Source organism: Clupea harengus, chromosome 5, assembly GCF_900700415.2.
Source record: "Clupea harengus chromosome 5, Ch_v2.0.2, whole genome shotgun sequence".
Classification (NCBI taxonomy): Eukaryota; Metazoa; Chordata; class Actinopteri; order Clupeiformes; family Clupeidae; genus Clupea; species Clupea harengus.
The window spans coordinates 25130611-25145610 of NC_045156.1; the positions used below are offsets into that span (position 1 = coordinate 25130611).

Sequence of the window (15000 nt, forward strand, 5' to 3'; positions counted from 1 at the left end):
ACACACACACACACACACCATATGCAAACACACACATGCACGCGCACGCATATTCTGTTGATGCGGGCTTGCATCTCTGACCAGTTGTGCAGTGTGAGTGAATAGAGTGCCACTGTACTCATTGTGCAGAGAGTGGCTGAGGGGTGGCGGGGGGGGCATTTTTCAAAGCGTTCAGAGGTACAAAGCCGCGCGCTCACACAGCCACAGACTCACGGCTAACTTTAATGGGGAGCTGTTTTAGTAGGACACCAGTGAGAGGAACTGAGCAACCATAAGTACATATGGCGGCTATGTGCAGTGGCCCCCCCCCCCCTCCCGCCATAAGCTACTGATTAGCAGGCGCAGTCTGCACCGGGCATGCCACTGTGCCTGTTCACTGGTGGGTTCTGTATTGTGTAATGTATATATTATGCATGATCAGTTTTAAGTTGGTGTAAATGAATGGCTAAACTCAAGTGAGCGGAGGCATGTAAGTTCGGGTTGGGCTGGGCTCATGCTTCAGTACTGTAAGCCCCTGCCTTGGTGTGGTGAGTGGCTAGAGGAGTTTGGAGACCTTCGGTGGGAGGCCACAGTGGTGTTGTTGGTGCTGTTGAGAACAAGGCGGTGTGGGTGGGTGGGGAGGGTTGGTGTGTGTGTGTGTGTGTGTGTGGGGGGGGGGGGGTAAATTGTATAGAAGGGAGGTATATGTGGCGGAGTGGGGGTGGGGTTGGCCGCAGGGTCTGCACAGTGGGGGCAGGGATAGGTATGAGAGTGGGGGGTGTGTTGGGTCGGTGTGCTCGCTCGCTCGGCGAACACAAGAGGCAGCGTAATGAAGGCAAATGGATCCCAGATGCCGGCCGTCAGTGACGTGCGAAGAGAGACGAGCTGAAAATGGGAACCAGACGCCGGGAGGCGCTTTGAAGTCTGAGCGAGAGAGAGAGAGAGAGAGAGAGAAAGAAAGAGAGAACCAGAGAGAGAACCAGAGAGAGAGAAGGAGAAGGAGTGAGAGAGAGAAGGAGATGGGTAGAGACTGACAGAGAGGAAGAGGGGAAGAGAAAGACAGTGAGTGAGAGTGGGAAAGGGAAGATGAAAGGAACGAGAAAAATGAAAACTTCAGCGCGCTCATCAAAATCATTGGTTGGAATTATTATACCTCGGAGACCCAGCCGTGGTGCATCTCTGGGTTTTTAGGGTCACCATGGGACTACAGAAGCCCTCAAGACGCCAATCCCAACATGAGCACCAAGTCTGCAGCCATACCTTCATGGGCATACACTGATACAGGATGTGGTAGCCTAACACAGTGCCCCCCTCCCCCTCCCCGCCAAAAAAGAAAAAAAAAAAATCCATGCCTTCACATCTGCATATTATTGTACAAACAGTATTCTCAAAATTAACCTGTTTCAGCTGATCTTTGCTGTTTTGTAAATGCCACGTTTGGAAAACACAATCCAGGGCATTTTATTTTCCCTAAGTGCTTTGTTGCCTATGAAGCTCATTTTGGCGTGTGCATGGATATGAGCAACCTGCATCTCTGGTCTGAACCACGCATACCTCAGTTCTCTGGGAGCTCAACTCTTTGAGGACTTGGAGTTTCTCTCCGCTTGTTGTTGTTTTTTCTGCATCAGCCTGGGTGCCATCAATCCACTTCAGTATTCTTGCATTGTGTGTCAGTTTGCAATGCCGTCTGTTGACATCGCTGTGTCCAGCGTCTTGCAACCAGGTGGCCCAGTGAAGTTGACTCGAAAGCTGCCGTCTCAGTCACCGCTCTCATCAGACAGGACGAATAGCCTCTTCTGACAATTCTGCCTACATTTCTCAATGTGTGCTAGCTGGCAATGGCGACTCTGTTTAGGGGGGAATCCACTCTCAGCCAGGCAGGCACATATGCAACAGCCCCCACCCCTCCCCTTCCTTCAGTGGAATGAAGTCTGCAGCCACCGTGGCGGACGGTCATATGTCCTGCGCTCATGCAGGTGGACGTGGTGCAGAGGGGCTGCTGATGAGGGTTGATCGGCACATGCTGTAAGCAGTTATCGTTTTAGCCCTTTGCAGCAGGTTTCAAACGACCACCCTGAAAAGGATAATTAAAATGATTGATGTTTATGTGATGTTTATGTTAGTATCAGCTGATTAGCGTGCAAACTGACGGTCATGGCCTGCCTAAACTATACATTTTCACGCAAGCTTCGTCGCATACTGCTCTCGTAAAGATGGATAGTGCCATTCGTTTGAGACGCGCTGCAAACAGGCTTTCTGCTGCGTCGTGTGACACCACTGAAAGTGTGCGTAGAAGCGAAGGTCTTCTTCTTTAGACCAGCCAAGTAAATCTGTACTCCTCACTCTCCATGTTTCCATGTGGTTTGTAATAATGGTCTCCCCTCTTTATTTTTTCCCTGCAGGACGGTTGTGATGCCCATTGCCCATGAGTTCGCTCCCGACATGGTGCTGGTGTCGTCTGGCTTCGATGCTGTGGAGGGCCATACAGCAGCTCTGGGGGGCTACCGAGTGTCAGCCAAATGTAAGCACTCCTCTCCTCACCAGCCCCCCCCCCCACTTAACTCCCTCTCACTACTGGATCTGAGAGAGCCCGAGCCTGGCCAACTGTGTCTCAGCAGGGTGCCGCTGTGTGGTAGTTCCCTTTTACAGCACTGGGAACTGCTCACAATTGCTACAGTTGCACTCACTGCATCCAACTTAGCTACTTTAGCTGTGGTTAGTGACAACTACATTTTACACATGGAAAAGCCCAATATTGTAAGCTTTGGTGGATAATGACATCTAGCCTATCACTGTGCAGTCTTTCAGTGAAAGCTTACAAGTGACAGTGTATCAGGACTATATGATATGTAGTTCATGATCCCTGTAATTAGACAACATATATCTTTGCTATATACTCTCTCTCTCTCTCTCTCTCTCTCTCTCGCTCTCTCTCTCTCTCTCTCTGCTTCTCTCTATAATCTGGCACTTCAGTGGGTTCAGAGAATTCTCTCGCTCTCTCCTGCAATTTCCCTGAAATGGAATTTCATGCAAGGAGACAAATCGTTGGTTCTTCTTTGAAGGCAGTGCAAGCTGTCTGAATCGGGGCCAAATCTGTGAATATGGTGTGTTATTCGAGCTCCATTCCAATCAGCAGGATTTACGGCCTAATAAGAAGACATGCTGTCCCCCACTCAAGTCGCCTGCTAATTACTCTCTTCCCCAAGCAGCCTTTATCATTTACATGTCTGCACAATTACACAGTTATGTAAAGTTAACTTGTTGCCGCTACACTTGTCATCCAGAATCAAAAAATATGAAACAGGAATATCAGATGTTAACAATTACTTCTGCATGGGTTGGTGAACTACTGAAGTTAACAAACATAACTGGAAATGTGAGGAGAGGGATTTGAATTAGCCACCGTGAGGTAGTTTGGGTCGTGCCTCATTGATGCCGACCTGTCCTTGCTGCTGCCGCTGCTAACCTCCGCCTCCACCTGCTCCCCAGGCTTTGGCTTTCTGACCCGGAAGTTAATGGAGCTGGCCGGGGGTCGCGTGGTCCTGGCTCTGGAGGGCGGTCATGACCTCACTGCCATCTGCGACGCATCTGAGGCCTGTGTCAGCACCCTGCTCAGCAACGAGGTTAGAGCCACATGCACGTGTGGCCACCGCCCACACCCACACACACACACACACACACTGCTGATGCATACACATGTACACGCACACGCACACGTAAACGCAAACGCACACACACACACACTCTCACACACACACACACACACACACACACACACACACACACACACACACACACACACACACACACACACACACACACACACATACACACACACACATACGCAAATAGTTAACACATGCACGTCCATGCAGAAACACGCCTTCATATGTAAACGTGTGCACACAAACACACACATGCACAAAGGTTATTCTCATGTGAAAGGTTCAAGCTCTGTCTGTCCAGTCAGCAGAACCTGAGTGAACCTTAGTGAGTGATATTGGCACATCTCATCAGCTCATATGGCTGTTGTTGGCAGAAGACCCCTGTTGTATTCTTTGAGTGTGAAGGGAATGTGTCCTGTGTGTGTGTGTGTGTGGTGTGAATAATTTGACAGGTTGTGTTTGTGTTTGTATGTGTGTGTGTGTGTGTGTGTGTGTGTGTGTGTGTGTGTGTGTGTGTGTGTGTGTGTGTGTGTGTGTGTGTGTGTGTGTGTGTCCTGTGTGTGTGTGTGAGTGGTGTGTGTGGTGTGAATAATTTGACAGTTTGTGTGTGTGTGTGTGTGTGTCCTGAGTGTGTGTGTGTCCTGTGTGTGTGTGTGTGTGTGTGTGTGTGTGTGTGTGTGTGTGTGTGTGTGTATGGAGTCTAACTTGGCTATGCTGTTCCTCCTCAGGTGGAGCTCCTCTCTCAGGAGGTCCTCCAGCAGAGGCCCTGTGCTAACGGGGTGCGCTCCCTGCAGCGCCTGATCCAGGTTCACAGTGAGTGTCTGACCCATACCCTTACCTGTACACATACCCATACCCTTACCTGTACCCATACCCATACCCATACCCATACCCATACCCATACCCTTACCTGTACCCTGTACCCATACACATACCCTTACCTGTACCCATACACATACCCTTACCTGTACCCTGTACCCATACACATACCCTTACACATACCCTTACCTGTACCCATACACATACCCTTACCTGTACCCATACACATACCCTTACCTGTACCCATACCTGTACCCATACCCTTACCTGTACCCTGTACCCATACACATACCCATACCCATACCCTTACCTGTACCCATACACATACACATATCTTACCCAGTCAGACCAGTGCAGGTTCTGACACTAACCCTATGTCTCACACTATGTCTCACACTATGTCTCACACTCTCACACGAACCCTATGTCTCACACTACCCCCAGGTCTCACTGTCTTTACCACACGGCTCCCATGTTATACTGCGTATGCACTGCGCTGCTTCTCTGCACGGCTCCCCTCCTCATGCACTGATGTTACCCGTTGCAAACCCATTCCAGCATCTGTCCTTCCGTCTTGGAGCCTCTCCCTCCCTCTCTTTCTCTCTCTTTTTCTCTCACTCACTCAGTCAGGCTGTCGTCTCCCACCCTTCTATATTCTGCCCCCTACTCTGTGTCTCTCCTGTGTCTAATTAACTTCAAACCGTCCTCTGGCACACGACCTCCCCAACATCCTCCTCCTGATTGCGCACAAATGTCAGCGCAGTGCTGTTCAATTAATTACAAATATTTGCAAAGCCGCAAGAATGTTAAGCCCTTCATTTAGGGCAGGAGTGAAGCGTATGCAGTGGGTGCAGAAACACTCCCACGCACCTCGGAACACACACACACACACACACACACACACACACACGCACACGCACACGCACACACACACACACACACACACACACACACACACACACACACACACACACACTCCCACGCACCTCGGAACACACACACACACACACACACACACACACACACACACACACACACACACACACGCGCGCGCGCATGTGCGTGTGCGCACTTGCATAGACTCAAGTGTACACCCTTCCCACACACACACAAACACACACACACACACACATTTACATACACACTTGTGTGCTTTTTCAGGTGTGTGCACAATATATATATATATATCAATGCAGGTTGTATAATTTGGCGGATATCTGCAGTGATATAATTGTTACAATGAATCTTACAGTACTTCTCTCTCAATTTAAATTTTAAATTAAAATGAGCTTAATTAGCATGATCATAACTAAATGCAGTATTACCAGGGCACTATATATGAAAAGACAGGTATATTATATTTATCTACATATCTATCTATACGTATATTTTTTGCAGAGGAGAACTAAGAAACAACGGACTGAGTTTCCTCTCCCTCTCTCTCTCTCTCTCTCTCTCTCTCTCTCTCTCCGTCCCTCAGGGCCGTACTGGCGCTCTGTGAATGCTCTGGCCCACACGGTGGACATGTCCTACCTGCAGGCACAGAGGCGGGACTCCGCCAGCGACGCCGTCTCTGCCCTGGCCTCCCTCAGCGTGGGCGTCCACAGCAACAGCAGGTGAGGACGGACGCCGAGCGACCACATGTGTCTCCCCTCCCCTCCTCCTCGGCCCACCACCGCGGCGGCTCCTCGTTACGTTTAGCCTCCGTTGTTTCATCGTCCTCCACTGCCCCTTCGTCTTCTCTTCGCTCACTCTGTTCGAAATGCGCTCCGCGTTTGGTATCCTGCCAACACGTATGGAGATTGTTGCTCCATATACGTTACATAAATGAAAAAGAATTAAGCTTTGTTTTTTTGTCTTCCCTCTCTCTCTCTCTCTCTCTCTTTCTCTCTTTCTCTCTTTTCCAGTTCTGCTCACCATGAGTACATGGGACATGACCCCGACCACTCCATGTAAGAGGCAGCCGTCTCTCCCAACCCCCAGGATGCCCCCCCCCCCCCGTCTACTGATGCCTGTCCTCTCCTTATCAGGGGATACTCCTGCAGGGAGACCTGCAGCCAACTGAATGTCTTTCAGTGCCTTGCTATCCGTCATATAAGCTTTAAAACCAGCAATGACAAAGAAGACTGAATCAGTAATATGGGATTCTTAAAAAAAAAAAAAAAAAAAAAAATGACATGGGGACATTCAGTTTTAATGTCGAAATATTGTGAAACTTAAGAGTTCTTTGATTACTACTCTTCACTTCTTCAGCTTTCGCTCTTTGATACTGGTAGTCTTCAAACTGTCATATAGGTTGATATATATTGGGGTTGTAGTCTGTGGCCACTTGATTACGGGGGGGGGGGGGATCACAGGATACCTGGGGTCGTAGGGTTAAAGGTGATGCCCTTTGGTACAACAGATGTTCCTCTGTTGGGTAGTCTACACAAGGTCCAGAGATGTGGGCTGAGTTCATGGCTAGTGCTTCTTTCACTGCTAAGGTGTTGTACACCAACAGCGGCTCTCCTTCCTTGACCTGAATGATCACGCCATTGAAAAGGGTGGTGGCGGCGGTAGAGGGAAGGAATGGTTTGGAGCAGTTTGGCTAAACGCTCCGAATCTGACCATCAGGGCACTGTCAAGGTTGGAAGAAGTAGTAAATTGGCGTGACCAGTATCGAAGGAAACCAAAGAAGGAAGTGCCAGTATGCTGGATGCCACACACGGTGCCTTCCTCACTGTGAAGTGAAGAAAATATGTTTTTTTTTTTGTTTGTTTATTTTTTTTTTAATGAAACCATTTTATTGAGCACTGTGTTGAAGTTCTCTTATACTGTCCTGGGGTTGTTTTGAGGAGTTAACCCTGATGTAAGACATGAAGCATTTTTTATTAGGTGGAGTTTATGAAGGAATTTTCCAGAAAGCATTCAGGAAGTAAACAAAAATAGACGTTCCTGTTCGTACTGAGCTGTTAGTTTAAACTATGCCTTTTAGTCATTCCTTTTTTCCTCAAAAACCAAAACACACAGCTGTCTTAAGGAATTATTCCTCAAAAACAAGAGACCTCTGTAACTTCTTTTTCCAATTCATTGTAACTCCACTGCCAGTGATTTAGAATTTCGAGTTCAGTTAAGTACAGCATGAAACAGGCAAGCAGAAAAAAAAGTAACTCAAAAAATGAGACCAGCTTGAGATGCTTGCATTACAATGACATGCTGGACTTCACAGGATCCTGTCCACTGACGAAAATGCACTCCAGTTGCCTTAACAAAAAATTGGTCCGTAGCACACAAACATCCAGCCGAATATGTCTTTATATTCCTGATTGAAACAAATTTAGTTTTTATGTTAGAGCTCACCCATGAAGACCAGTGTTTTAACCTGTGGACGTATATGCCTACCATGTTACAGTATGTACCTATTTGAGGCTGCATTCCTTCAATATATATATATATATATATATATGTATTTTTTTTTTTTTTTAACAAGACCAGTGAGCTATGTGAGCCTCACAGCCTATAAGTGTGTGTACTGAAGGTTGTTTTAAAGTATATATTTATATAGAGTTTCCATTTGTGGACCAATGAGTGATTTTTTATACTGTTGGGTTTCTGCATGTTGTTTGGTGTGTCCTTAGCCTAAGTGTTGGGTTCGGTGCTAGTCGCAAAGCATATTTAGACCTTGAGGCCTTAATGACATACTCCTTAGACGCAGCACAGCTCGTAGGACATCGTAGCTGTTGAGCAGTCTCTCATTTTGTTGTCATCTCCGAGATGACACTCGCTCGACATTCTCCAGTTCCCTTGTTTGACAGTGTCTCATCGCAAGATGTTAGGGTGTCCTCGGACATGTCCTCGGCCTTACTCCGTCCTTGCCCTCGCGTAGCCGATGACGACACGATGAGATGGCCTGCTTGCTTTTGTTCTCGGGCCACGGTCAGTCAGCAACATCAGAGAGAGAAAGAGAGTAAGGGAGAGAGAGGGAGAGAGAGAGAGAGAGAGAGAGAGAGCCGAGGACGAGCCATCATCTGGAACCGTTATGAGTCCGTATCGGCGGTTCTTTTGGAATCATAAAAGAGGGAGAGGGGTCTGAGAGGGCTCCGTTCCCCCGTTTGAATTCCAGGAACGCAGCAATGGAATTAACCCTGAACGTCGTCTCACCTTCCCAAGGCTTTTCATTTTTCGGGCCCCATAATCGAATGTTTTTGGGCCCGCTGAGGCTCGTCCTGAGCTGAGATCTGAGCACCTGAATGTAACTTGACGTCTCGCACATTTTGTTTGCGTTGATCTCCGTGCTCTGATGTGGCCGATACTCAAGTTACATCCCTTGCAGAAATGCACCCCCTCTCTCCCCCCTTTGCACCAAAACTGATCATAAGATTTTTGTAATATCTCCCAAAAAAAAAAGTGTCTTTTGAAAAAAGCCCTCCTAATAATGAAAGCTCTATGGGTCCATTCAGTATGACTGCCATGAGAGGTGCTATCATGTGCACTGGAAGCTTCTCACATCCCAATAGGTTTTGTAGCTATGTGGCAAATGACTTCATGGTGCTTTTCAGGAACCCAGGCAATGAATGTCTTATTAGATTAGTCTAATACTGAGTAAATGTTTTATATTTGCTTCCTAAATAGAAAAAAAAGAGTAGGTGCCCAGCGCAGTCTTAGAAAATGATTCTTTTTTCACCTATTCCTTGTTTATCAGTGAGTGGGCAATGTTTCTCTGGATCTAGCACTGAGAGGCAACTAACTGGATCAGATGTCCATGGAATCTCGATTTTAACAATAGAATTCCCCGAATTCCCCAAATAAAAATGAGATAGTAGCACTTTCCTTGTTGTGGTAAAGATGCCCTTGTGCATACTGTATGTTTTATTTTTTTTCCTTGTCTTATGTTTGTGTATAGTATATTTTTGTTTGTTTGATTGTTTGATCATTAAGTAAGTTGGTCCATGTTGACGTGCTGTACATGTCAAGAGAAAACCTAGCCGTGTTTGCTCAGACCATCTCGCCTGTGAGTGAGTGTGTGTGTGTGTGTGTGTGTGTGTGTGTGTGTGTGTGTGAGACTGAACTGTGTGTCTCTTGATCTTGCGATTGGAATGCTCTTGTTATGATCTTTGTTAGAATTGTAGATAGCTCAAGGAGACCAAAAGCACCAGCATGTGCCTCAAATCAAGCTGACAAACCTGTGTAAAGGTAGCCTTAAAAAAAACTGGAAGATTATGCATCGAAAAATAGCTTTCTGAGACAAAAGAATGATATCTTTTAACTTTTTTCATGTTATTGGATGTATGCAATGTATTTGTACAGGTGAGAATGACTATACATTTTATACTGTTTTCTACTAATTTCCTCCATTAAAAAGAAACCCATGTTTGTCCCTGATTTTGTGTGCGCTTTTATTTTTGGCCTTTATCACACTCATATAAAACAAATATATCACATCTTCTGAGATATCCACTGTTATGGGTCTGAAACCCCTTAACATTTGGGTTTTTAGTCTTGTATTCACAACCCATGGTTAAACGTTGCTCTGTGACACAGTTCTGGGAGCGCGTTGACGTCCTCTCGACTCACTCAATAGTGTTCACAGTGGCGTTTGCCGTTTGGGGTTTGAAGCATGGTATTGTCAACCCTTGATTAGCAAGCCCTGTCAAACAGATGTAGTAAAGAATATCATGCAGAGAAACTGCCTGAAACTTGCAGAGCCACATTGCCACAATATAAACACAAATGTAGTACGCTGAGTCTTCTGAGCGTACTCAAAATATAGTACAAAAGATACAAAAAGAAACCGGTTGAAGCACAGCAAGTCTGTCACTGATAGCAATGCCCCATCACAGCTCACATAGAAAGAGTTGCCCCCCCCCCCCCCCCCCCCCCACCTATTCTAGCTTATTCGCATCTTGCAACATTCATTAGGTGTGTCAGAAAATCAGTCTCTTTGATGTGGTGTCAGAACAGCATGCAACCAACACCTACTGTCGTTGCCACTGGCAACCAAACCTGCAGGCTACCATGTTTCCATTACATCTATACATTTTGTTTCTCAACCCAAATTTTAGGGTCTCTCATTAATTTGTTTCTTGTCTGGGTTACGTCCAGTGATACCCGTTTAGGACTGAGAAACTAGCGTCCATTTCTCACCATGTACAATGAAGTCGAAAGAACACAGCCTGTGTGAAATGGGATCTTTGTGATGTCCTTAGTGTGGGTACAAGAGAGGGTCAGGGTGACACTGTCCTGCGTGTTCTGGAGATATCCGGGAAAAGTTACAGAATGGACTGTCCGGACACGGACTTCCGTCCGCAGGCCAAGAATGGAGGGAGTTGAGGATGGAGAGAGGGTTTCGGAGATGGGAGTCAGATTAGGGTAGGCAGGTGGATATGGAGATCTGTTGTTGGAGGTCTGCGCAGAAGGATTTTCCAAATGTTCTAAAATCATCGGAGAATAAAAAGACTAAAGTAAGTAGACAGAAATAGCATGCAAACCCATTTTTTAAAAAGAAGTATTTACAAAAATACATCTCAATAAAAGACTTGAAAGGGGGATTTTTTACAAATAAATAAAAAAAAAATTATAAAAGGAAAATTGGTCTTCCTTCTCATGGCCCGTAACATTATATTCACTGGAAAAACGTGGTTTGATAAAAGTTATTTTGTGAACTGATTAAAAAGCAACAGTATTCCAAAAGAACAAAACATTTCCTCAGCTTGTTCTTCCAAAGTCAGCGAGACCACTAAAGAGCACAAATGATAGCGCTGAAAATGACTCTTTTTGCAAAGCAATCATCGGAAATTCACACATGCTAGTATTATCATCCAAGCACTTCGTTTTTTTAACAGCTTTCTCAAGCATTTAGTTTACAACACTAACTTGAATTCAAAAGAAAACGTGCGACACACACACACAGACACAGAGACACACACACACAGACAAACACACATTCACATGTATTTAGATATACAAGACATGCAATACAATTTATTTCATTATTTATGCTCATTTGTGTATACACACACGCACACACACACATACACACACACACACACACGCACACACACACGCGCGCTCACACACACACACATTTACATCTTCTCTTCTCTAAACACACAGAGACATACACTTAATGGTGCACAACTGGTTTTAATCTAGTGGTTCCTGCTAGTCTGGGCCCAGCAGGCACTTACTGAGTGACACTGAACCTGATGTGAGGCCCTGACCAGAGCAGCAGCTAGAGACTAGAGACTGGACCAGCTCGCCTATCTAGCCATCTGACATGTTTGAGCTGGGGGAAAATCTCTATATCAAATGTATTAATGTTTTAAACCAAGACTTTTGTTTTCTTATAAACAAAACACTCTGGATATCTGTAAATTCTAAAAGCACTACCTACAATGCCATCAAAATATGTTACTAGGCAGTTGCTTGAATTTGAGATAATGGTTTGTAATTTTGTAACATTCTAACATAAATCATCTACTTTTTCAATTTGTACGACAGACCAATATATAATAGCAATACATTTGGGCTCACACAGTTAGTTTGTATTAGTATTTGTGATGTGATGTATTTTGAGCGAAATGTCCTACACCTAGTACTAAGTGTTATTTATGTTATTTATCCATGAACTATTTTCCAGTCTGTAGTAGCTCAATGCTCAATGCATGCTTAATTTATCTCCGAGAGTTTTAATGGATTCTATCAATTTGCGTTATCATTTTCTAAATCTATTCAGTACGGTAAAAAGGAATGATTTAAGAACTAAACCCAGGGGTGAATGCAAATTACTTTTGTCTCCCTGACATGACACTTGTGAAATGTGAATGTATATGTTAATTTTGCAAAAGTTTGGAAATCCTCAAAGAACAGAAACAAAAATAATTTTGTTTTGTAGAAACGGCTGGTCTCACTTTCGCTCTCGCTCTCTCTCTCTCTCTCTCTCTCTCTCTCTCTCTCTCTCTCTCTCTGTTGACACGAGTGACTCTCCCTCTATTACAGTAATGGAAAACAGCATGAGGTACATACCTGCCTGTCTGCAGCATGGCTTCCCCAGGGGAGCTGGATGAAGAGAAGACAGAAAGCGAGGGAGGGAGAGAGAGCCTAAAGGAGGACAAAGGCAGCGGGAGAACCTGGGGTTGTGGAAGTGGAGAGGGGTCAGGGTTTAGCTCAGGCAGGTTTACTTCTGGCTGTGAGGCCCCAGGACAGGATGATGGGTTAGTCAACAGACAGATCAGATCAGAGCTGGGGGTGGGGGTGGAGGGGGGGGCAGTTGTTTTAAATAAATGAGAATTTTGACACGGACCTGAAAGGACTTTTGGAGTTGAATGAGTTACCCTGGAGGGGTGAGTTGTGGCCTACAGTGACAAAGTTCTTTACAGAGACACAGGTTTCAGGTCAAATACGTCAAGTTAGAGCGTTGGGGTAGGTTATGGAGGTTACGGAGACAAGGAGAAGGTAAGGGTTGTGGGGGGTGGGTAGGGAGTTTTGGGGTTGGAGGTTAGGAGAGTGGTTAGTGTCCTGCAGACATGGACCAGGCTCCCTCCATCCTCCAGACCGAGAAGGCGTAGCTGAGCCTCTCGTGGGCCAGGTAGTTGCAGCTGGCGAGCTTGGCGTCCATCTCGTCGCTCTGCAGCACCTGGTAGAGGAAGTCGATGTAGCGCGAGGCCAGCTTAAGGATCTGGATCTTACTCAGCTTGTCCGAGGGCAGCGTGGGGATGATCTTGCGCAGCGAGGCGAAGGCGTCGTTGAGCGACTGCGTGCGCTGGCGCTCGCGCACGTTGGCGATGACGCGCTGCGTGTGCAGGTCCTCCAGCGGGGCGTCGGGGCCTAGCGGGGCGCCCCCCCCTGCGATCACTGTCGATATGGAGATGGTGGTGCCCATGGTGACCTGCGCGACCGATGAGGGGCTCTTCTTGGGCCGCTTGCTGGGGACCAGAGTGGTGGGGCTGGCCGAGGACCTCTCCTCCCCGCCCGCGGCGCGCCCGCTCCCCGCGCAGGCCTTCTTGGGCGAGGGCAGCCGCTTGCGGACCGGGCCGCCGGACGGGCACTTCTTGGAGGCGCGCTCCAGCTCCTCCTCGCTGGCACCCATGCCCCCCTCAGGGGAGTCAACACGGGACACCTCCTCTCTCATCGCCCCTCTGTACTCCGTTGCTCTCTTGCTCTCCGTCTTTCCCTCTCTCTTTCTGCCTCGCGTCCTGTCTTCCTCTCTGGTTCTCCTCCTTAGTCTTTCTTCTGTTTTGATCTCTCTGTGGTTTTAATATGCTTTCAATTAGGGTCGAGGTGCACTTAGAAGCATGCAGCCCTCAGTAAAGGTTTCTAATTAACCAATAGGAGTGAATGTGGCATAGGTTGAATAGTGGACGCTCATACCAGCTGTTTCCAGGTCTGTCTGCTCTCTGTCTTTTTCTGAGAAGTCCTCCCTCACGGCCTCAAGTTGCAAATGGAGGGCAAAACAAACCTGGCCTGCATCACCACCGCCTTTATAACCCCCATCTGCCGTATTCCTCTCATTGGTCGGATGCTTCCATTCTGGGTGGGGCTTGGCCAAAGGAGTGACTCGGGAAGTGGATTCCCATTGGCAGCGGGTGGGAGGGGTGTCCGCGAAAAGCGTGTCAGCCAATCAGGCGCGCCACGGCAAAGTATACAGAAGTTGTCAGAACTTTATGAGTTCCAGATTTCTCCCATGGCACTTTGCTATCCCAGTGCCGCTTATCTCTCTCCTCTCCTGGTCTCCCCCTCCAAACCCCAGGCTGTCTCGAGGCTCAAGGGCCACCACATACATGTTATTAGAAGATATTAAAGGATCTGTGCAGTCTATATTTTGAAGTTTGATATTAGGTCACTGTGCACAGAAGGTGTTTATTTCCCAAACGAAAATAATTGTGTATCTCGTTTTTTCTCAGTCTCAAATCTTTACCCCTTGTGCGTGTGTGTGTGTGTGTGAGAGAGAGAGAGAGATAAAGAAAAAGAGAAAGAAAGAGAGTGAGTGTGCATGGTATTGCTGAATAGGAATAGCTGAATTCCATAGAATAAGTCTGAGCATGATATGTTGACTGTATGATATTTGGTATCTATCTCACTGATAAGAATAGGCAGTATTTGAATTCACACACCTGGCCCGAATAGCCGTCTCACGGTGTTGCTAACACACTGGCTCTGGTGATTCACTGTAACGCTTGAGCAAATATTCACGACCTGACACATTTACTGCGACCACTCCTCTGCCCAGAAATGCGGAATGGATCTCGGATCAGCAGTCAGTCAGCATGTTTCCAGGGATGATGAAACTCAACTGTTTCTTGCAGAATCCTCCACAATCATCCAAGACCCGAAGTGCAAAATGATTCACTGGAATAAATCCCTCAGGGAGGTGACTGATGGGAGAGACATGCAGCGCAGACACAACATGGGACAAATAAGGACACAGAGACATCAGGAAGTAAGCGACAACTACTGAATGCACTGGCTGCATTTACATTCTTTGAAATAAAAAAATAAAAAATAGCTCTAGTTCTACTGCTAGTTATGGTATATGTTGGTGCATATTTTGATATTTTGG

General features: G+C 46.6%; 2 protein-coding genes across 5 annotated transcripts in view; one reads left to right on the forward strand and one right to left on the reverse strand.

Moving 5' to 3' along the window:
* The window catches only part of hdac7a (histone deacetylase 7a), a 42148-nt gene extending 32324 nt beyond the window's left edge, over positions 1 to 9824 (forward strand). For all 4 annotated transcript variants that reach the window (XM_031568267.2, XM_031568268.2, XM_031568266.2 and 1 more), the window contains exons 20-24: positions 2382 to 2500; positions 3469 to 3602; positions 4373 to 4457; positions 5944 to 6079; positions 6371 to 9824. In XM_031568267.2, coding sequence (XP_031424127.1) covers positions 2382 to 2500; positions 3469 to 3602; positions 4373 to 4457; positions 5944 to 6079; positions 6371 to 6419 — 523 coding nt within the window. In that variant the 3' untranslated portion in view covers positions 6420 to 9824. The remainder of the gene's footprint in view (positions 1 to 2381; positions 2501 to 3468; positions 3603 to 4372; positions 4458 to 5943; positions 6080 to 6370) is intronic.
* Positions 9825 to 10346: 522 nt separating this feature from the next.
* LOC105895917 (twist-related protein 2-like) lies at positions 10347 to 13873 on the reverse strand. Its single transcript, XM_012822611.2, has 2 exons — positions 12468 to 13873; positions 10347 to 10873 (listed from the first exon to the last, which is right to left on the reverse strand). The coding sequence occupies exon 1, from the start codon at positions 13570 to 13572 to the stop codon at positions 12952 to 12954; it is 621 nt and encodes a 206-aa protein (XP_012678065.1). The 5' UTR covers positions 13573 to 13873; the 3' UTR covers positions 10347 to 10873; positions 12468 to 12951.
* Between the last annotated feature and the right edge of the window lie 1127 nt (positions 13874 to 15000).